The following is a 23,327-nucleotide window of genomic DNA, read 5'->3' on the forward strand; positions in this document are numbered from 1 at the left end:
GAGCAGTAGGCAGCTTCTCTCCTCTCATTAATGCTAGGGGGAGGTCCAGCAGGGGCAGGCCCATTGGTGTGACAATAGTCACTGATACACTGTAAGCTAAGCTTTGCTGTCAGGGTACAGGAGAATTGGGTTTGAGGTGGGCTCTGGACTGATGGCTTCTATTATTTTTCCTTCACAGGAAATAGGTGCCTACAAGGATGAACTCAGCTTTGAACAGTTCCACCTATTCTACAAAAAGATGATGTTTGAGCAACAGAAATCAGTAAGAGCAGCTATCATCTGAATGACCATATTACATTTTCCCTTAATTCTCATTTTAAATTGTCTGTTTTGTCCTCCATCCTTCTTGTTTGAAGGCATGGAGGAAGGACTGCCTGAGTTGAGGCAGGGTTGGTCTGGGCTAGGTGCTGTAGAGAGAGGCTGAACAAAGGGAGCCAGATGACCTGAGGCTTGTTTGTGCACTGGGTGAAACTTTATTCCCCCAAACTGATAGGGTATTAGCATTGTGCTAGTCAGTGATGTGAGGTCTGTGCCTGTTGGGCTTAGTGAAAGGCTGATGGAAACTGCTTATAAAAATAGTTGGTTCTGTTTAAGAATGTTTATGTGTATGTGGGTGCGCACATGTGATATATGTTACTTAGACAAATATACAGCTAGACGTGTTTACAGGAGAGGTCATGTGGCCTAGTGGTTAAAGTGTTTGCTTTGGAGTCAGCCCTGCCTTGGGCATATAAGGGCTCTGTGTGACCAAGGCCCAGTCACTTCTCTTCCCAGGATTAAATTTGTAGTGGATCCATTCAGGACAGTGTCATGATTTCCTTCAGTTTCGTTAGGCAGCGCATTAAGAGAAGCCGAGAGAATGGAAAGTGGCAATGATCCAAGGCTAAGGCTTAGCATGGAGAGATCAATAGGATGAGGGGTGTGGGATTCAAGGGAAGAGGACATTTTAGAGTTGAACTGGTTCCCCAAGAGGTCATAATGGGGCAAGAAGGAGTGTGGCCGGTGTAGCAGGGATGGCCTGGGGTTGAGGGATGGGAGGTCGTAGTGAGGATGAACAACAGGGTTTGGGGTTACGAGGCAGAAGGAGAGTTGGAGTGTTACAATTTGTGATCATTTAAGGGAATTTCAGAGTTCATGAATGTGCATTTGTGGATGAAGGCAAGATCAAGGCAACGTCATATTACCATCTCTATGTGTAGTAAAGGTGAGGCAGAGCAGTAGGTTATGGAAAATGAATAAACTGAGGAGCTGGAAGTAAAGGGTATATGTTGAAGTCCCTTAATATAAGGGCAGGAGTTAAGGAGGAGAGAAAGACTGTGAACCAGGCACCCAGCTCATTGAGGAAAGAAGGAGAGTATCCTGGAGATCAGAAGACACTAACTCCAAGAATTTTGATTGGATGGTAGATATGGATTAAATGAGCCTCTGAGGAGGAAAGGCCAGCAAATGGTGGTAGTAGAGGATGGGCTTAGAAGTAACAATGGGGAGCAAGGAGTACTCTGACTCCCCCACCTCAACCAGTGAGTCCAGGGATAATGAGAGTACTGCTGGAAAGGGAGGCTGGAGAGACTGGGTCATCTGGAAGAGACCAGGTCTCAGCAAGAGTCAGAAGATGAAAGCAAAGGATTGAACATGAAAGCTAGTTTGTTACATATGGAACAAGCATTCTAGAGAGCACAGTGGAGGGTGTGGATAGAGTGGGGGCTCTTTTTTGTGCCCTTTGGCAGTCCATCTGATAAATCTTATGGGACCCTTTCTAAGACTAATTTTTTTAAGTGTATAAAATAAAATCCATAGGATTACAAAAAAAGCAAATATGTTGGAATACAGTTATAAAAATTATCTACATATGTGTATATATATATATATATACATATAAATATACATACATATGAAGTTTATGGAACCCAGGTTAAGAACTGTTGGATCACCTGGTCTTTTCCTTAAACAACTGTATGAAACTATGTATAAACAAGATATATATATAGGATAAATTGGAGAGTTATCCATGTGTGGCTGAGGTCCTGGTTAATGAAAAAATGAAAATGATTTGTCATTGTAAATCATGAAAGCAACCCCTTAATTGAAGCTGTTCTCTATTCACATCCTTTGTCTGGAAAGGGACACTTGGGTTTTCTTAAGTAGGTAAATTGCCTTCTCCTATCTGTTGATAGATTTAGTTACTTAACACGTTTTTTTTTTCTTAAAGGGTAGAGTAAAGGCAAACTTGGTGTTTCACAGATAACACACCGGAGGCACTGGAGGTTTCAGACTCCAGCCTCTAACAGGTTCACTCTTGATCTGGTTAGACAGAAGGACAGCTTTGGAGGAGCTAATAATCTTACTTTATTCTAGCCTAGTCTTCTCATAAGGGTTGCTGATAATGGGAACACCGACTCCTACAGCATTCTCTAATCACCCTTCTCTCAGGGGCTGTCAAGAAGAGGGGGCAAGTACCCCTACGTTTCAGTGGGGTCAACTGAGACAGGCACAGCTTGTGTACTCCCCTAAATCCCCTCAAGCCTTGATGGGGGCCAGTTAAGGCCCACACCGATTCCCCTTTGGGTTCCCTGTGGTTTCCCCTGTCACTGACCAGTGCCCACTTGCTTTATAGGGCAACAGACAAAGAAGGCATCTTGCCAACATTAAACTCACTGGTTAACTTTAGCAATATCGTTATTCTGCGCAAGCATAGTAAATATCAATCATGTCACCCCTTATCTCACGGCACAGCCTCAGTAGGACTGTCTGTCACTATGATTCCAGGAATTACTATCTAGGATCCTTGGGGCTATTCTAGGAGTTATTCTCTAACACCTGGAAACCAGACATTGTCATGGCCATGGATATTGAGAAACTAAACTCTAAAAAGGATAAAAAAAATCCTCCTTACTGACACTTAGGAATCACAGAATTAGAAGGATAACCTCAGAGGTGATTTAGTCCCACCTGGACCTGAACCGGAGTTTGCCCTACTACGGTGGTGTCAAACTCAAATAGAAATGGGGCCACTAAACCATACCTCAGGATCTCTGCAAGCTGAATATTGACTTATAAAAAAACACATATTAACATTATCTGCATTCTATTGTATTTTTGTTAATTTTGTTAAATATTTCTCAGTTACATTTTAATCTGGTTTGGGTCGTGTGCTGGAGTATGTTGGGCAGCAATGGGGCATCTTTGCCCTACGATATCATGCCAAGTGATCATCAAGTCTTTGGTTGAAGACCTGCAATGAGGGGCTACTCACTACTTTCTTTTTTCTCTTTTTTTAAAAGGTGATTTTATTTTATAATGTTTTGAATTTTGTGTTTAATTTATGGAATAAAACAAGCATTTTCATAACGGTACAATAAAGTAGGCAGCTGTACATGAAGCTGAAAATCTACCATGCACACCTTTGTATTCCTTTCAAATATACGACAAAATTATCATGTAAATTTTTTTCTTCTTTTTTCTTCCCTCTCCCCCAAATGGCTAACATCAGACACCAATATATATATGTATGTATGTATGTATACACACATATATTATATACATACATATATATATAATTATTCTATACTCACTACTTTCTAAAACAGCCTATTCCACTGATGCTTCTCTTTATCCTCCATTCATTGGCCCTTTGGGGCCAAGCAAAATAATTTCAGATTGAAGGGAGTCAGCCCTTCAAATACTTGAATATAGATATTATGGTATTAATTATCTCTATTCCCAGACATGTCTTCTCTAGTTTAAGCAGTCCTAATTCTTTCAGCTGATCCTCATACAGCATGGTCTCAGGGTCCTTCCCTTCACCATCCCTGTTGCCCTCCTCCTTCCTAATATGTGTCTGAGCAGGACAGCCTAGTCCAGGTTCAGGTAACTATAACCACGGAGGTTCTCCAGTATGATTGTTTTTTAGTGAGATATGGTAGAAGGAAAAGCATAGATAATTAAAGTCTTCACAAAATTCAAATACCCAAATTTAGCTCACAGTTTCATTCTTTCTTCCTTTTAAATATCTAACCTCAGTGTTTACATGTCTCAGCCTCATCATGCCTGTCCCTCTTCCTGTGGAGTTGCTAGCCAGCTAGGAAAGGGTAACCAAGAGCTTAGTTGGCTCTGGGACCTGTCCACATCAACTTTTGGTGGAGTGTAAGGGTGGGAGCTATCCTGAAACATCTGGGCCAGTCTTGACTTTTTTTTTTGTCAGGGCCCCACAGGTGAGCAGATCAGAACCATAAACCCCAGCACATATTGATTTAAAGCATGTATGAATGTGCTGAGGAGGGATACTGAGTGTCAGTTGAATTTTGAAGAAACTAGGAGAGACAGGTTTGGCTGGGTAGTATGGGCCCTGTCTCACATCCTTGGGCTTGACTGAGCAGGTCACAGCAGTATGATTCAGGAATCTACATTTGAATTTCTCGGATGTATTTCCATAATGGAACATAACAGTAAAACCTCTATTTGAGATGACTGGGAGAAAGGTTACAGTGACTTAATGAGAAACCTGATAGGAGAGGGCTTTTTAAAGGAATGTTTGATTACTTAAAAACAAGATCTAAAGTAAGATCTAAGTGGGTACTTGTAAGTAACTAGAGGCAAGGACATGAAAAGCATTGCAATTTGCAATCAGCCCACATTCCACAATACTGTGTTACAGGCATTGGGGAAAAATAACTAACTTACTACAAGAATTAATTGCTAGCCCCCCCCCCACACACAAATTTTAGAAACCTGGAAGGAATCTAATTTAAATATGACAAGTTCGCTGATATTTTAGAGTAGGTCCCTTTTACTTAGAGCTGGAGAATCTCAGGAAAAAGAAGGCTTTGGTATTGTAAATGTTTATTTAAGTGGGCTGTGAATTAATGAGGTTTCATTGGGCCTATCCCTTCCCAACGGTCCCAGAAGCAGATGCTCACAGGGTTTCTGCTACTCTTTATGTAACTTACTCTCATCCGGAAGCTTCATTAATCCTGGAAGGGCTCCCATAACACCTTTGAAGGCCTAGTGCCCAAATTAAAATATAGATTCTATTCTGATGTGTTTATTGAAGAAGGTTGCACTTTGCTTGTGCCTTCTAGAGTGAGGCAGAAAGTAGTTTTCAGTTCAGTGGCTGAGATCTCCCCCCATAATATTAGTGAGAGCCTCCAGCTGGGCCTAACTTACTTCCAGAGCACAACTGAACCGTTGGGAGAGGCAGTTATGATATAAGAAGATTACTAGGTTTGGAGTGAAAAGACCTGGTTTGAATCCCAGCTCTGCTGCTCATTAGCTATGTGACTTTGAGCAAGTTACTTTACTTCTCTGGGCCTCAGTTTCTTTATCTGTAAAATGGCAATAATACTGATACATTTCTTACTTTATAGGACTCTGGTAAGGAAGAGCGTTGCAGATGGTGAAGTGTCATGGAAATGGGGGCTGCCGTTATTATCGTCATTATTAATAATTACGGGATAAGCCAACCTTTAAATTTTGCAGATTGGAAACCTGAGGCCCACAAAGGGAAAATGCCTTGTTCCAGGTTGCATAGGAAACAGAGCTGGCCTGTAAACCCAGGTCTTTGTACTCTAAGGCTGATGTTTTTTTCCTGCTACAGCGTGCTGCCTCTGTCATTACTGGCGTGTTTTTCTGTATTTTCTGTGGTACGATGTAGTCACATTTGTGACACAGCTGTGCCGGGGCCGTGCCATTGCCCTAAGAATTTTTTAGGCATCTCTGCTTTGCTTCTCCTGTCATACTGTTTTCTTCAAGCAAACTCAGAAATAAGTCAGAGCTGTGAACGGTGTAGTGTGTTGGCTCAATTTTTTTCTATACATCAGTCATTGAATTGTAGATCTGGGAAAAGAGCTTAGGGATTTTCTGGTCCAAACCTCTCATCTTACAGAGAAGAAAACGGAAGCCTGGGGTTAGAAAGTGATAGCCTTGGCTTCTGGACCAGGCCTCAGCTTTGGACCTTTCCCACCGTTCACCACCTTCACTCCAACAGATATGCTGCTGAACAAAGGTGGAGAAAATCACACGCCTGTTTTGACCGGTTCCACTACAAATTTATGTTACGTAGCCTCAGCTGGGCCCTCATTACTGATGGGCAATCCCACTACACCTACTTTACCAAATCACTATTACACTCTCTGCAGTGGCTCTTCCATATGTTTTCATCCCTCCTCGGACTTTCCATGGCTCTCCTTTCCCTCTACTCTCTCAGATGAGATCCTTTATTCGTATTTCACAGAAAGAAAGGAGGCCGTTCTCTGTGAGCTCCCTCTTTTCCCCTCTTCCTCATCTCCTGTCACTCAGGTGCCTTCTGCCATTTTCTTCTCTTTCATCCCATCTCACATGATGAAGTAGCCTTTCTCCTTCCCGAGACTAGCCCCTTTACCTGTTCAAAAGATCCTGTTCCATCCTATCTCTTACAATAAATTGTCCCCTCTGTCATCCTGACTCTGTCATTTATCTTTAATTTCTCCCTTCTCCCTCTCTATGTCTCATTCCCTACTGTCTGCAAACATGCCCATGTCTCCACCATTCTGAGAAATCCTCACTGGATCCTTCCATCTCTGCTAGATGTTGGCTATATCTATTCTGCCCTTTATGACTAAACTCCTTGAAAAGGCCATCTACAATAGGTGCCTCCATTTTCTCTCCTCTTACAACTTCTGACCTCTCCAAAGTTACCAATAATTTCTTAATTGCCCAGTCCAATGGCTTTTTCTCAATCCTCATTCTTCTTGACCTTTCTGTAGCCTTTGATACTGTTGATCACCCTCTTCTCCTTGGTACTCTCTTCTCTTTAGGTTTTGGGGACACCACTGTCCCCTGATTCTTCTCCTGCTTACCTGACCACGCCTTCTCAGTCTCCTTTGCTGGATCCTCCATCCAGGTCATGCTCACTAACTGTGGGTATCCCACAGGGCTCTGTCCTGGGCTGTTTTCTCTTCTCTCTTTATACTACTTCACTTGGTGATCTCACCAGCTTTCATGAATTTAATTATCATCTCTATGTTTATGATTCTCACATCTCCCTACCCTGCTCCAACCTTTCTGCAGACCTGCAGTCTTGTATTTCAAAATCTCTAATTAGATGTCCTGTAGACATCTTAAACTCAAAATATCCCAAACTGAACTTTCCTTCTAAATCCTCCTCCTCTCCAAACTTCTGTATTACTGTTGGAGGAATTCAGTCAAGCAGTAAACATTTATTAAGTACCTACTATGCACCAGGGGACAGCTAGGTGGTACAGTGGATAGAATAATAGGCCTGGAGTCAGGAAGACTCATCTTCTAGAGTTCACATCTGGCCTCAGATACTTCCTAAGTATGTGACCCTGGGCAAGTCACTTCACCCTGTTTCCCTCAGTTTCTTCATCTGTAAAATGAGTTGGAGAAGGAAATGGCAAAACACTCCACTATTTTTGCCAAGAAAACCCCAAATGTGGTCACAAGGATTCAGACATAACTGAAAACGACTGAGCAAAACATGTGCCAAACACTGTGCTAGTAAGTTCTTGGGATATAAGAAAAAAAAGGCACTACCACCCTCCGATTTCCCCAGGCAAATAACCTGGGTGTCATCCTCAATTACTCACTCTTCTCCCTCTCCTCCTCCCCCCATATATAATCTGTTGGCAAAGGCTGTGGATTTTACCTTTGTAATACTTTTCAGATGTACCCCTTGTCTCCTGATCTTGCCACCACTCTATTTCAGGCCCTCACACTTCAAGTATTGTAATAGCCTTCTGATCGGTCTTCCTGCCTCCAGTCTCTACCCACTCTAAATGTATCCTCCATTCAGCCACCAAAGTGATTTTCCTAAAATGCAAGTCCCACTATGTTATTCTTCTACTCAGTAAATTCTGGTCTCTTCCTATTACACACGGGATCAAATGCAGAATCCTCTGTTTGGCATCCAAAGCCCTTCATAACCTGGGCCTCTCTGCCCCACACACCCCCCCCCCCCCCGCCCCATCTTCTTCCATCTTATTCCTTGCCATGTACTCTTTGATTCGGTGACACCGGCCTCCTGCCTGTTGCATGAACAAGACGCTACAAGACACTCCATTCCTGACTGTTCCCCATAGCTTGAGTACCCCTCCCTCCTCATCTTCACCTAGTGGCTTCCTTGGCCTCCTTCTACTTCCAATTAAAACCCCATCTCCTGTAGTAAGCCTTTTCCAATCCCTCTTAATTCTAATACTTTCCCCCTTTTAATTATTTCCTATTTATTCTGTATATATCTTGTTTATACATATTTGTTTTCTTATTGTCTATTAGATTGTGAGTTTCTTGAGAGCCCTGGGGCTGTCTTTCACCTCATTTTGTTTCCCCAGTGCTTAACACAATACCGATAATAGTAGGTACTTAATAAATGTTTATTGACTGACTAAGCTTGGATCATTTAAAAGAACATCCCAAAATTTAGTTTTAGCATTACCTCACGGACTTTGACCTTGAATTATATATATCCTTTCTGAAGAATGGCCTTCATTTGCTTGTGTGTAGAACATGCTTATGGGAGTCCAAGCTCCATATTTTCTTAACAAATCAAGCTCATAATCAAACTGTGAATTTAAACAATGCTGCTTTCTTTTCTGAGTATTGTTTGATTCTCCTGCTCCGGTCAGAATCCTTGGCAGGGGCAGGGGCAGGAGGGAAGTGAGTTGTCTGAGAAGCAATTGAATTGGTCTGCTGTCCAATGTTCTCTTGCATTGTGTGTGTTTATACCTTTGTTTCTGGCATGAATCATTCCCTTACTTATCTAAGAGAACAGGAGATATCATTTCCTTTGTTTCTTCCCCAAAGCACCAAACACTAGATCTCCCATTAATTCTGGAGAAGGTGGGGGTTGGGAGGAGACTTGGCGAGGGAGGGGTTAAATGCGCGCTGTAGACACTCAGTCAATGTTTGTTGGTTTGATTGGATTCCATTAGGGACAGCTGGATTTTGGTGGTCCTTGGTCCCCAGGTGGAGCATGAGTTAGTCTAACCTATCAAAACTGTATGCTGTTAGGTCGCGAGAAGATAGGAAGGACAATTGTCAGAAGTTTATCTACTCTTTAGTTTCCGAGTTAGAAATTAGCCAGTTAAAATATTTAGGAATCAATGAAAATGTTAATACTCATTGACTAGCACTCATTTTTTAATGCGGCCCTTACTTTTCCTCTTCTTTCTCTTATTTTACAGATTCTTGATGAGTTCAAAAAAGATTCGTCTGTGTTTATTCTGGGGTGAGGCTTCTCTCTAACCTTTGTTCAGGTCTGTCAGGTTTACAGCTGTGCTGGGTTTGCTACTTCCCCCTCCACCCCTACCCTCCAGTTCTACCCGGCAGAGGCTCATCTCCCTCCACCGGGATGCTCTCGCTTCAAGGAAGGTAAAGGCCCCAGTGTGAGCTGTGGCCATTGATAGAACGATAGCAAGCTACTGCTAGGCCTTCCTCTTCATCAGAGGGACCGATTGTGTTACTGCCGAGAATAGACGCAGCTCTTCTGTGGACATTTGGGATGTTTCTAAGCACAGTTCATGCCCAATTGGAACCGGTAGGTGTGTTCTGGAGGGGATGTCTTCAGCACTTTTAAGTTAAAAACTCTAATGCTACAGAATCTGTTTTTCTACCGTTCCATTGTAATGAAGCTGCCAGGTTTTCCAAATCAAAGTAATTGGTAGCAAAATTAACTGGTAAAGAAAGTAAGTCCTTTGGGTGATTAAATACTTCAATTGGAAGGAAGGAAACAAGAATTTAAGTGCCTCTTTTGTGGAAGGCATTGTGCTAAATGCTTTACAAATAATATTTCCTTTGAGCCTCACAACAACCCTAGCAGGTAGGTGTTATTGTCATTCCTGTTTTACTGTTGAGGAAACTGAGGTAGGTAGCAGTTAAGTGACTTCATGGAGTCTGAGGCCAGATTAGAATTCTCATCTTCCTGACTTCGAGCCCTCCATTCTATCAACAGCATCCCCTAAATGCATTTGGTTTATTCTAATTTGTTAATAAAGGGGAAATATAGGGAGGCATTGGCACATTCTTTCTTCCATCGTTATTCAAGCAGAAAAGACCCTCCCCCTTGCAAATCTTAAGGAAGATTGTTTAGTTACAGCTTTCTTGTGAAATCCTCCCCATTCTCTTGGAATATTCATTCCATAATGCCAGATTTTTGTTGTATAAATGGTGTTCAGGTCCAGCCTTGTTTCTGTGAAATCTGCACCCAAGAGATCTCCTTCTTCATTTAATTGGCAGTTAAATGCATTCACACCCTGGGATGGATTGGGTTATAACCTGTTGGTCTGAATAGTAGTTTTCCCTTTTGGCAAGTGAAAGGTTTCTATTTTTGATATGCAGAAGGAATAGTCCCCCTAAGCCCTTGCTCCCTGGGCAGGGAAGTTAACTTTCAGACTTGTGCTTGGACAGTTTCTTCACCAAGATCTTTAGTCCCTACTGGGTGGCATCTGTTGTTATCTGTGGGAAGGAGTCTATCTCTAAACAGGATGTCTCTTTTTTTTCTCTGCTGGTAGAAATACAGACCGGCCAGATGCATCTGCCGTTCACCTGCATGACTTCCAGAGGTTTCTGCTGCACGAACAGCAGGTAAGAAGAGAAGAAAAGGAGCTGGTCTCTGCGTTAACCTGGGGTGAGGGATCACATAATGAAATCACGTTTACAGAGGGCATTTCACTACTCCGAGCTGAGTGTTGGGTTAAAGTGAAGCAGGTCACGGTGGAAAGAACCAAGAACTGGGAGCCAGAGGTGTGACGTTGGGCAGATTAACTTGTCAGTATTACCTCAGTGCTGAATAGCAGTTAACTCAATTTGTCTTGGATTGATGTTCCATCTGTCACCATTCTAATGGAGGCCATTTTGACCCTCCTCCTGTCTCTCCAGGTATACTCCAATACCATCTCCACCCCTTTCTTCTCTAGCACACAGAGCAGCCTTACCTACTACATTATGGAGAAGGTCATGGGTCACGAGCTCCCTCATTTCCCATTTTCCAGTACCTCAAAGCTCTGTTTCTTTACCCATCATCTATCCTTTGGTACCAGGCTCAGAGGATTAAGTAACCCTTCTTTTGAACAAGGTTATTCTCTCTATTTTGTGCCCTTGATCCTACCCCTCCCTGTCTCTTCAGGGAACTTGCTTTATCAGTTATCTCCTCTCATCATTAGTCTTTCCCTCTATACTGGTTCCTTCCTTTCTGTTTATAAACATGCTCACATCTCCCTATTATTTTCTTTCTTTTTAATTTATTTTTTTCCAAATTACATGTAAAAACAATTTTAACATTCTTTTTTTTATTTTGAGTACCATATTCTTTCCTTGCCCCTACTCTCCCTCCTCTCCCCTGTTATTGAGAAGGCAATCAATTTGATATCGGTTATGGATGTGCAGTTATACAAAACATATTTCCATACTAATCATGCTGTGAAAGAAAACACAGACCAAAAAAATTAAAGTGACCAATAGAATGCTTCAATTGCCGTCAGTTTTTTCCCTGGAGATAGATAGCAGCTTTCATCTTAAGGCCTTTGCAACTGTCTCGGATCATTGTTGTGCTGAGAATAGCTAAGTCAGTCACAGTTGATCATCATACAGTGTTGTTGTTACTGGGTACGGTGTTCTGGTTCTGCTCATTGCATTTTGCATCAGTTCATGTAAGTCTTCCTGGGTCTTCTGAGAGCACCCAGTTCATTATTTCTTATAGTAGTCTTCCAGCATAATCATGTATCACAGCTTGTTCAGCCATTCTCCAATTGATGGGCATCCCCTCAATTTCCAATTCTTTGTCACCACTAAAAGAACTATTCTAAATATTTGTGTACATATAGGTCCTATTCCTTTTGTTTTTCTATCTCTTTGAGATACAGACCTAGTAGTAGCTGGGTTAAAGGGTATGTATGCGTGGTTTACAGCCCTTTGGTCATAGATCCAAATTCCTCTCCAGAATGGTTGAATCAGTTCACAACTCCACCAACAGTGCATTAGTGTCTCAGTTTTCCCATATCTCCTCTAACATTTGTCATTTTTCTTTTCTGTCATATTAGCCAATCAGATTGGTGTGGGGTAATAACTCAGTTATTTTTATTTGCATTTCTCTAATCAGTAACAATGTAGAGCATTTTTCATATGACTACAGATAGCTTTGATTACTTCGTCTGAAAACTGCCTGTTCATAACCTTTGACCATTTATCGATCGGGGAATGTTTTTTTAAAATAAATTTGACTCAGTTCTCTATGTATTTGAGAAATGAGGCCTTTATCAGAGAAACCTCCTGTAATTTTTTTCATAGTTACAATTAATAACTGTTTCCCTCCATTCTGTTTCCCCCCTTTAATCCTACCGTCTCTCTCCTTTCACCCTGTCCCTCTTCAAAAATGTTTTGCTTCTGACTACTGCCACTCCCAGTATACTCTCCCTTCACTACTCCCTTTCCTAATACACTCTCTCTTCTATCAGTACTGTTCTCCAGTCCCTTTTCTATCCCTCTTTCCTCTATCTTTCCTATAGGGTAAGAGAGATTTCTACACCCTGAATGTGGATGTCTTTACCTCCTTGAGCCAATTCTGATGAAAGTAACTGCTAAAAAATTATTTCTCTCTCTTCAAACTCTTAGGACTCCCTGAGCTCTTTTAGGCACCTGCTGTATACACCCTATATTATGCTTACTGGTGTGCAGGTCTCGACTTTACACTTATTAGATTTCAAATTCCTTCAAAGGCAAGAGCCATGCCGTTTTTTCCTTTTCCTTTTGTATACCTAGGGCCCAGCATGGGGACCTCTATATAGTAGGTGTAGAATACATATGTGATGAATTGATTTGAACATGTGAGGTTAGAGCTGGATGACCCTTGGAGATTTGCTGGTCCAGCTTCTTTGGGCTTCAATTTTCTATGAAGAGTGAAGGAAGCTGTGTTAGATGGACACTAAGGGCCTCGTAGCTCTAGCATTTGGCGACTCTACTGTCTAATTTTTCTAAACTGTCTACTTTGTAGGATCGTCGTGAGGAGAATGCTTTGTAAAATATAAACCCATAAAAATGTGGGCTAGGACATCGTATATCATCCCTAGAGAGAGGCACTATGGCATAGGGAATGAGAGAGCTAGCTTTGAAGTCCTCAGGCCCTGGGTTCAAGTCCTACCTTTGACATGTCCACTGGCATTTATTAAGTGCTGTGCCAGGCATTGTGTTAAGTTCTGGGGATGCCCCCTCAGAAATCCAACTCTTTCAATAAGAAGCCAGCCTTCTAATAGGAGAGAGAGCATGTATATAAATCGGTAAGTATTAGATATATACAAGGTAGATGGAAGATAACTGTGGGAGTTAGGTAGGGGCACTGGGAAAGCCCCCTGCAGAAGGCAGCCTGTGAGCTGAGTCTTGAAGGAAGCCTGGGATTCCAAGATGTGTGATCCCGGACATGTTACCCAACCTCTCTGGGACTAACTTGTAGGGTGGTTGGTGATCTGCTTTGGTAGAGGGCGGTTTACAGATTCATAGAATCACAGAATTTCAGAGCTGGTGAGGATATCAATGACCACCCAGTCCACCCCATAAAGGAATCCTGACTGTAATATACCCGCCAAGTGGTCATATAATCTCTTCTTGAAGACCTTTGAGGAGGGCAACCTAGAACAATGAAATCATAGGTTCTATCCAAAAACATTATCCATGCACAGCATGAGTCAGAGGATTGGGGTTGAAATCCTGGCTCCAGTGGCATTTGGGGCAAGTCACTGAATTTCAGCTTCCCTATCCATAAATCGAGGGGTTAGACTCGATGGAGCTCTCTGAAGGCGAGGAGTTAGTCTCAGTGCACCTCTAGGCCACATGGTGAGTGCTGGATTTGGAGTCACAACCAGGCCTACCTTTGCATCCCAGCTCAGGCAATCATTTGCCATGTGACTACTCCCCATTCACTTAAGCTTCTGGGCCTCTGTTTACTCATCCAGGAATTGGAGATTTAAAAAAAAAAACCCATAGAAGTTACTTCACATGCATTTTGTGAGGATTAAATGAGATGATGTTTGTAAAGTGCTATAGGAATGTTAGTTGTTATTAACATCATTATTGTCTAATAATGTTATTGTCTAAATTCTACAATCTGGTTTTATACACGTTCTTGGCTGTGCTTACCTAGTGCCACCTTGTGGCAGAAAATACTACAACAGATCCACACTTGGGTGGATAGAAATGCTTCCTGGTTGTTGAGAGTCCTGGGCTTAGAAGTTGGGTTCTCAGTGGGCCTGCAAGGGCACACAAGTTATTTACAGGTACAACTTTTGGGAAGATCCCGTATGGCTGTAAATAACTGAACTACAGCATGGATAAACCTAGTGAAAAATCCAACTTCTGGTAACAATAGTTTTACATTTATATTAGACTTGAAAGCCCAATATAACTTATTATTTCACATGTATTAATTTATATTACATTTACAAAGCATTTTGCATATATAGTGAGGCCCCTACTTGTGGGGACTGTCCGCCACATGTAGCATGAGGGTGTCCTTGTGTGGCTTGAAGGGAGGTAGCATAGACATCTCTAGTCTCCCCTCCCCCTCATTATCCAGGAGAGACTTTGATTTCTACCAGAAGAGGAAGCAGGGAATTGGGGACCAGAAGCCCTGCTGCTCTCCTCATGAAAAGGGGATGCTGGGCTACAGTTGTATCTATCTGTTCCCCTAAATATTATTAGCCTAGGGAATGCTGTTTTCAGGTTTAATCTAACTTCTGATCGCTGTGTCAGTAATTTGGGAAAAACAGGACCCCCAGCTTTATATCGAAGGCTTGACCCCCCACTTCCAACCAAATGCCAGTTCCACAATGAAAACACATAATACTTAGCCAAGAAAATCCTTTATCCAATTTGACAGCCAAATAGAAATCAGAGAACATCTGCATATGATAATATATACCAAATAGTACAGAATGAGGGAGCTCTACCCTTGGAAAGAAGGCAATTCAGTGTGTGAGAGAGAGGAGAGAGAGAGAGGAGAGAGATGAAGAGGTTGTTCCCCAAAGTCTCTAATGTAGAAGGCTGGGGATAGGGACGTGATGGAGACTGCTCCACCTCTTATATTGGTTACTTTCCAGAGGCTTTTCCTTCAGCAGCTTCAAATGGGGTTGGCATCTTCCATTTCCTCTCAAAGCTGGAAGCCAGAAGTGCTTTAAGCAGCTTGAAGAAAGCTCAGAGAAGACTGAAGAGTTGTCCTCTCTCTTGCTCTCTTCAACTCCATTGTTCAGTTGTTTCAGTCCTGTCCATCTCTTTGTGGTTTTCTTGGCAAAGATACTGGAATGATTTGCCATTTCCTTCGCCATGCGAGGAAGCTGAGGCAAACAGGGTTAAGTGACTTGTCCACGGTCAGACAGCTAAGAAGCGTCTGAGGCTGGATTCGAACTCAGGAAGATGAGTCTTCCTGACTCTAGGCCTGGCACTCTATACACTGTGCCCCCTTGCCAACTCCACTTCACCCCTTACGCAGGTGCAGAGTATTGATCTACACTGGTAAGGAGAGAGTCCCATGCCAGTGGGCTTTGGTACTGGGGTTATACATACAACATCTGACTTCATCTGAATAATTATCTTGTAAGGTAGGCAACTCAACCAGTATTATTCCCATTTTAAAGATAATGGGACTGAGGCCCAGAGAAAGGAATTGATGTGTGTAAGATCTTTCTCACTATTTTTTTTTGAGGGGAGTGGGGCCTGAAACACAGGCCTTCTGGCTCCAAGTCCAGGGCTTCTTTGAGACCATAGTCACCTTACTTTTTCTATAGGACAATGAGGTACCAATGGATCAGTTATTTTGGGGGCACTTCTGTGTATAAAGTATTGTCCTAGGCTCCTTAAGGGACCCAAGGAAGATATAGCACAACTGGAGGATATAAGTACGTACATAATTAATTTATGATCCCAGGCATTATGGGATCATTGCCCTGTGAATCATAACAGCATAAAGTGCCAAAGGAATTTGGGGGACTCCCGTATGGGTCACAGAAGGTCGCCAGCAATGAATAGGATTTTATAGACAGAAGGGACAGTTTTGGGCATTCCAGGTGAGACATTACAGGAGAATAGATTTAGACTTAGAAGCTACCTTGCAGGTCATCTCATCCAAACTCCTCCTTTTATAGATGAGGAAACTGAGGCCTAGAAAGGAAATGATGGCCTTAAGGTCAAGGAATAGAGTGAGCAAAGACGCTAAGACAGTGAAGTACGAGGTGTATTTGGGGGAATGTGAATAGACCCATTTGGCATAAACCCAGGGTGCTCCCTTCAGAAACTGAGTCCTGGGCTGGAAGGATGGAAGGGATGGCCTTATGGGGAAGTTCTTGTGTTTTTATTGCTTTGAAATCCTCATCAAAACCTGGTAAGGCTGGAGATCCTAGGAGGCTTCACAGATCAGCTAATCCATTGCTTTCAGTTTAATAAAAATAGTAAAAGCTACAATTACATAGTACTTTAAGATTTTCAAAGTGCTTTGTATATGTTATTTCATTTGAATCTCACAGATCTATGAAACTGTTATCATTGCCATTATTCTCTTTATTTTTTTTGAGGGGAGAAGGTGAGGCAATCAGGGTTAAGTGACTTGCCCAAGGTCACACAGCTAGTAAGTGTCAAGTGTCTGAGGCTGGATTTGAACTCAGGTCCTCCTGACTCCTGGGCTGGTGCTCTATTTACTCATTATTATCTTTATTTTATTAATGAGGAAACTGAGGTTGAGAAGTGAAGTGACTTTCCCAGCATTGCACAGCTATGAAGTATCTGAAGAAGGATTTGTACTCACTTCTTTCTGACAGGAGTCCGCTGCTCTATCTGTCCTCTACATCTGCCCATGAGCATGGCCAGAGCCAGATTAAAATCAATTTAGCAAAATAAATGAAAACACTTTAAATATAGATAATATTAACAAATGGTTCTCTAAATCAGCATGCCGCCACAAGGACCCTTATGTGTGGTTTCTATTTGGTTTGTACCACTGCTCTTCAGCACCTAACTGTAGCTAAAGCCCAGGGAAGTAGGTGACATACCCAAGGTCACACTTGTGTTGTGTACAGAGAACGTTGGCTTAGGTGCTTCACAGATGGCATCAGAGTTTAATGTTGGTGTTCTTAGGAGGCTTTCAGTGGTGGCTCATTTCCATCAGTGGGCCAGTGACCAAGAAAAACCCAAGGGGAGAATTTGTACATCTTGGTGTGTTAGACTTCTCAGCAATGACATTGTCATATTCCCTAATGCAATCAGCAAATTTGCTGACACCTGGTACAATTTCTAGCCAGTGTTAAATAAATACATGAGTCTATTTGGGGGTGGGAGTAGGAACAGTGAATTATAGCAGCTTAGAAGGGAACTCTTGGCTGTGGATTACCGAAGCCCTGGCAGAAGCCTGGCCAGATTTTTACATATTGTCCTCCAGTATGCAAAGGCTTTATTGCCAGTGCATCCAAATGAAAGACTTATTATACAGAAGCAACTGATTTGCCTTAATAATCAGCGTACATTTGCAAAAGCTAGTATAAGGGTGCATTGTTCTCTTCCATTACCAGTCCGTTGAAGGAGGATTTTTTAAAAACGTTACCGTATATGTATCTGTCCTTGTCTTTTTCTCCTTGACAGGTTTATTGGTCCATCCGTTATATACAGTCATAAAGACTGCTGGCCACAAATTTGTTTTTCATTTCAATAGAGATAAAGAAAAGCTTCAGGATCTCTAAAACCAGGAAGAATTAGGAAAACTTGACTTTTTTTTGTTACACTATGTCATTGGTGAAATGCTGTACAAATATTAGAGAATTTGTGGCTTAGCAAGGGAAACAGTAGGGGTCGTGTTTTTCATCACATCTGCTTGTTTCTGAAATACTTTAAAATGTTTCCAGTGACTTTATAATGTTTACAAGACCCAGTAATTTTACCTTGCAGTTTTTGTTAGTATTTCAGTGCCTTGGTATGACCTAGACTCTAGGAAATCACAGCTCTCCAGTGGACCTTTGGTCTCCTTGATGTGGGCATTTCTTCCAACAATGGAGATCTCAGTTTGTGAATCCCTGCCCATTCTGTATAGCCCATCCTTGTCCAGGTCCTCTCCTACATGTGCCACAGAGGGGTTCACCCAGAGGCCGTCTTTGATTTCTCTTGATATCACAAGACCTACCTGCTCATCCTTTTTACCCCCTTTTTTTTTGATTATACCAAAGTCTTTATAAATTTAATAACTTCATGACACTCTCTGCATAGATGCATAGCTGGTTTCCTCCAAACTCTGGTAGAAAATTCACATGTCTTCCCTTTGTCATCTTTTGGTCACAGTTCTTTCCTTTTCTGTGTTTTTCTTGTTTGTTTTAAGGAAATATGGGCACAGGATCTAAGTAAAGTAAGAGAGCGGATGACAAAATTTATAGATGACACGATGAGAGAAACAGCTGAGCCGTTCCTGTTTGTCGATGAGGTTAGTGAATGAGTCCCTTTCCTACTGGTGTGAAATGCCTGTATTTTGTATGTAGTTTTTAACTCTCTAAAGATGACTTTTCAGTTATATTTAAAGTGATTTCAACATACAAATCAGTTAACACAGAACTTCTATTGGTACAGACTGTTTTGTCTGTATCTTAATACAGACTCTTCTTTCGTTGCCTTCTACTTTTCTTGAGGCTCCTTCATGGCTTATTAATACATTTAATAGAGAAATGGTAAGAAGAAGGAGAAAGCCCACCAATATCAGGGAATTCATCACTTGGTTAGATGCTCTGATTGGGAGAAGAGGTTGAAATCATTGGTGAAATTGGGGCTTGTTGACCCTCTGTGGATAGATCTTCTCTTATCGTTAAGAATTGGCCATTTACCATTCTTGTTGAAATTCAGTTTATATATTGGTTGACTTTGTTTTTCCTGTTTGTTTTTTATTCTGCTTTATTTTTTAGTTCCTCACTTACCTGTTTTCAAAAGAAAACAGCATTTGGGATGATAAATATGATTCTGTTGACATGCAAGACATGAATAATCCCTTGTCTCATTACTGGATTTCTTCATCTCATAACACGTAAGTTCCTTGATAGCTCAGCACACAACAATATTAATAACAAGTGTGCAAAATCAAGATAGTTTTTGAAGGCACTTAATCTACCAGTGAGGTAAGGTAGTCTGAAGTTTCTCTTATTGGGGTCTTAAAAGGTTTCTTTGAGGCTGGGGCTGGTTGGTGTAAGATATTGGACATTTTCCAATAACATTGAAATTTTCTCTCTGCTTGCATCAAAAGAATTAGGAAATTGTATTTATGCTATGTACATGTGGATCATCCCTCAGCAGTATCACAGAAATGAAAAAGAAGTTATTAGGGGCAGTTTGCTTGCTGTATAAGGTAAACTAGTAATCACCTAGTACCTAGGATCATAGAAATATGGGAAGTTCTAGATTAGGGTATCTACCTTTCCTGCTTGTTTGGGCTATTTTCTGAGTTGCCTGATCTTTTTCAAGCTTGCTTTACTCTACGTTGGCTTTCTTGCCTTGCATGTAAACCTATCATGATCAACATTTAAATTAAGCTGACCAAAGAAGTTTGTAGATTACAGGGTAGTTAGTGTAGACAGATGTCTCTACCACAGAAAGACTCAAGGCTATTGTTATCGACACTGGTTCCAGTCCTTTATATTGCCCATTTCATCTAGCCCTCCATGTTGAGGTAGAAAAGGCCCTGGGCTGGGAATTAGAAAACCTGGGTTCTCATCCAGGCTCTGTCCCTAACTTTCTCACTTTGTGACCTTGGACAAATTGCCTCCCCTCTCTGGGTCTCCGATAATTACTCTTGACACCATGAGTTCTAAGGTTGCTTGTAGCCTGAATGCTCTGTGGTCCTCTGAACCTCTGTCAAGGTTGTACCCCGCTTCCAGATGCCAGAGCCTGCGGTAGTCAGTGTCCCTGCAGGTACTAGATGGAATCTTTTGCCTTCAGCTTTTTGTAAACGGTCCTGAGGGTCCATGTCAGGTATATATACCACATGTCACTGAAACAAAAACCATCACATGGCTTCCATGAGCTGAGCCTGTCTGGCCTTATTCACTTTGCTAAGATCCTAGGCTGGTGAGGATTTACACTGGGGCTAATGGTATTAATGCAGGTTCAGGCAGTGTATTTTACTCCCAGATACCTTCCCGGGGGAGGCCTTGCTGGGGAAGCAGATTCGTGGGTAATCTTAGTCTGCATTTTTAAAAGTAGGTTTGGATAGTGGTGAGATCGAAAGTGTGGAATTTGGGAGTCAACCTTCCATAAGAAGCTGCTTATGCAACTGATGTGATTTCCATCTACTCTAGACACTTCTTGGGAGTTTTTCAGAGCCTATTTGGTGGTACTTGCTATGTCCTCTCAGCCACTTCTCTGTCTGTGACCACGTACAGCAGTGCCTTGCACAGGTCTTCTATTCCAGATCCCCTGTCTCTGGCCTGACTCTCAGCTTTGGCACAAGGAACTTTAGGAGTTTGGGAAGCAGCAGACCTGGGTTCTACTCCTATATCAGCCACTAATTCTCTGGGGGATCTTGGGCACCTAGTTACCTAGAATCATTGATCTAGATCTGGCAGGCACCTTAGAGGCTATTTAGTCCAAACCCTTCATTGTAGAGGTGAGGAAACAGAGGCCAAGAAGAGTGAAGTGAATTACTTTTCCAAGGATGTGCGAGGACCAGAATTTGAACTCAGGTCCTTTGATTCCAAACCTAGCACTCTTCATGTTTACTGCTTTCCTTCTTTGGGCCTTGGTTTCTCCATCTGTAAAGTGAGGAGTCTGGACTAGATGGTCTCTGAGGGACCTTTGGCTCTAAACCTATGATCATATGGTCTTAAACTTGGAAGGGTCTTTGTCTAGCTCTAGCAATGCAGGTGTGATCCTTGTCACCTTTCTCTCTTCCTCCCCTTCAGGTTCCAGAGGCTGGGACACACATGGGATACTAGATTGAATGATTTGCCTTAAACTACTCAAAATAATAGGTGATCATCCCAATTGATTGTATTACACGGGTCCTGCTATCTCGGTTGGTCAACGTATAACATTGTTCTGTCCTATTGTGAATATCACTCTACTGGACAAATATTTATTTTGCCCCTATTGTGTGAAAAACACAATCTTAGATACTGATCATGAAGGAACAACTAGCATTTATGTAGGGCTTTATGGTTCAAAAATCATGTTTTAAAAAGCACGATCATGTGATCCTTGCAACAACCCTGTGGAATAGGTATTGTTATTATCTGTACTTTATAGAACTGAGGCTGATGGAGGTTAAGTGACTTGCCCAGGGTCACACAGCTAATAAGCGTCTGTGGCAGCAGAGCTGCCTGACTCCAGGCCCAATGCTCTGTCTTTGGGGCCACCTAGCTGCCAAACCTCTCAGGCCAAGGAGACTCAATTTGGAAACATGGTGAAGTCACTCCACTTCAGAGGGGCAGGTTGGGGAGGGAGGAGGGTGGAGGTCAGTTTCCTTCTGTGTAAAATTATGGCTTTGCACTCTGTGACTTCCAATGCTAAGTCCTGTAGTCCTTTGACTGCCTTGGTGTTCTCCAGAATGGCCATTTCAGAAGGCAGAGGCACTCATAAGAGGTGAACAGATCTGTGTACCTATTCTGTGCTCTTTCTTTTGCCTTTACCCTTTCTTTTCCTTCCAGTCTGTTTCTTAACCCATTTCTGAATCAACCTAGTGTTTACCACTTGCCGCTGTGACTGATTGTCATCGTGGGGTTGGCTCGTAGCTACTGTGAGTTGTGAGCAAGGCTGCTACCTGTGCTTCACTTCTAAACTTATGGCTATGTGGGTGGGTCGCTTGCCCGGCAGGTAGATTTATAGGATGGCTGGCTCTCTTCTTGTCATTTTCTGTCACGCAACAGGGGCCTGGTCACACTTATTCCCATGTTTGGCAATTTCTTCACTTTAGTATTATATAATGACGACGATGATGATAATGACCGTGACAATGATGATGGCTAGCATTTATATAGCACTTTGTTGGCCAAGCATTTTGTAAATATTATCTTGTTTGATCTTCATGGCAACCCTGGGAAGTAGGTGCTATTATTATTTTACAAATGAGGAAACTGAGGCATAGAGGTTAAGTAATTTGTCCACGGTTATACAGATAGTAGGTGTTTGAAGTGGGATTTCAGCTTAGGTCTTCCAGATTCCTGTGCACCCCAGACTCAGTTTCCCTTCTACTTGTCAGCATGTGGACTGATAGAAGCAAACTTGTCCAATTTTGTGGAATTCTTTTGGTGTGAATGAGTTTACTGGACTCGTTAATTGTGAAGTTGAGGGTTATTTCTGGTTTTCAAGCTAAGAGGAGCAAACTTATAAGACAGAAGCTTTGATGTTCAGAAGATTCAGATGACATTGTCTTATGACCTCTTTGACCTGGCTGGTTCTGCTCTGTTCATTCAGGTACCTCACTGGGGACCAACTTCGAAGTGAATCTTCTACTGAATCATACATTCGATGTCTTCGAATGGGTTGCCGGTGTATAGAGTGTAAGTCATCACATAGAAAGGCAGCTAACACACATCAACGCATATTCATTCAATCAACATTTACTGAACATCTCCCACGTATAATTTCTGATGATCAATGTGGTGGGACATACAAACTTTATTTATAGATGTTATTTTAACGCTAATAAGACATAGCCCCTGCCTTCATTGAGGTCTCACGGTCTCTTAGACTTTTAGAATTCTTCCTTAACAAACTTTTCTTGCAGATAGGATCTTTCTGAAATACAAAGAAATGTTCCATGCTATTCCTTTGTATAGTACTTTTCAGGAAAGTCAGATTATTGCCCTGTTTTTGATGAATGCTAAGGAGTCACATAGGTCACTTTTCTGTCCCTGTGCATTGGGGGCACTTCATGAATCCTTAGGGAATCTTTGATACATCTCAGGTTCTCTTCATTCCCCTTTGCCATGCCAGATTTTGACATGAGATAGAGAACATTGACTGTGGGAGAGAGGGAAAGCAAGATGCCTAGTGTTGAGGTTTGTGCTTACACACACACACACTCACACAAACACACACACACACACATGCACACACATGTGTATATGTAAAAATAAACATGGTTAGGGGGAACATATGAATAGTGTACCTTATTCCTTCCCTGTGGTATCCCAATGAGCTCATGGCATATGTAGACTGAAAAAAGTTTGGGGAGCATGAATTTTGGCATGAATTTGCCCATACAATCAAGTTTAGGGGAGGTTTCTTGTTTTCTTCCTCTCAATTCTCTGTTAGAGTTGTGTAGGGACTATTGATACCTTTAAAAAGGCAAGAGTCTCTTCTTGAACAAATTTCTGAAATCTCTAGGTTATGTT

The 23,327-nt window shown here is 41.9% G+C and overlaps 1 protein-coding gene across 1 annotated transcript in view; it reads left to right on the forward strand.

Moving 5' to 3' along the window:
- Nucleotides 1–23,327, forward strand: part of PLCG2 (phospholipase C gamma 2) — a 174,742-nt gene that overhangs the window by 87,998 nt on the left and 63,417 nt on the right. Inside the window, exons 7-12 of the mRNA XM_036751202.1 lie at nt 179–262; nt 9,177–9,220; nt 10,503–10,575; nt 18,332–18,433; nt 18,906–19,024; nt 22,405–22,490. Of these exons, the coding sequence (XP_036607097.1) occupies nt 179–262; nt 9,177–9,220; nt 10,503–10,575; nt 18,332–18,433; nt 18,906–19,024; nt 22,405–22,490 (508 nt within the window). The remainder of the gene's footprint in view (nt 1–178; nt 263–9,176; nt 9,221–10,502; nt 10,576–18,331; nt 18,434–18,905; nt 19,025–22,404; nt 22,491–23,327) is intronic.

Source organism: Trichosurus vulpecula, chromosome 3, assembly GCF_011100635.1.
Source record: "Trichosurus vulpecula isolate mTriVul1 chromosome 3, mTriVul1.pri, whole genome shotgun sequence".
Lineage (NCBI taxonomy): Eukaryota > Metazoa > Chordata > Mammalia > Diprotodontia > Phalangeridae > Trichosurus > Trichosurus vulpecula.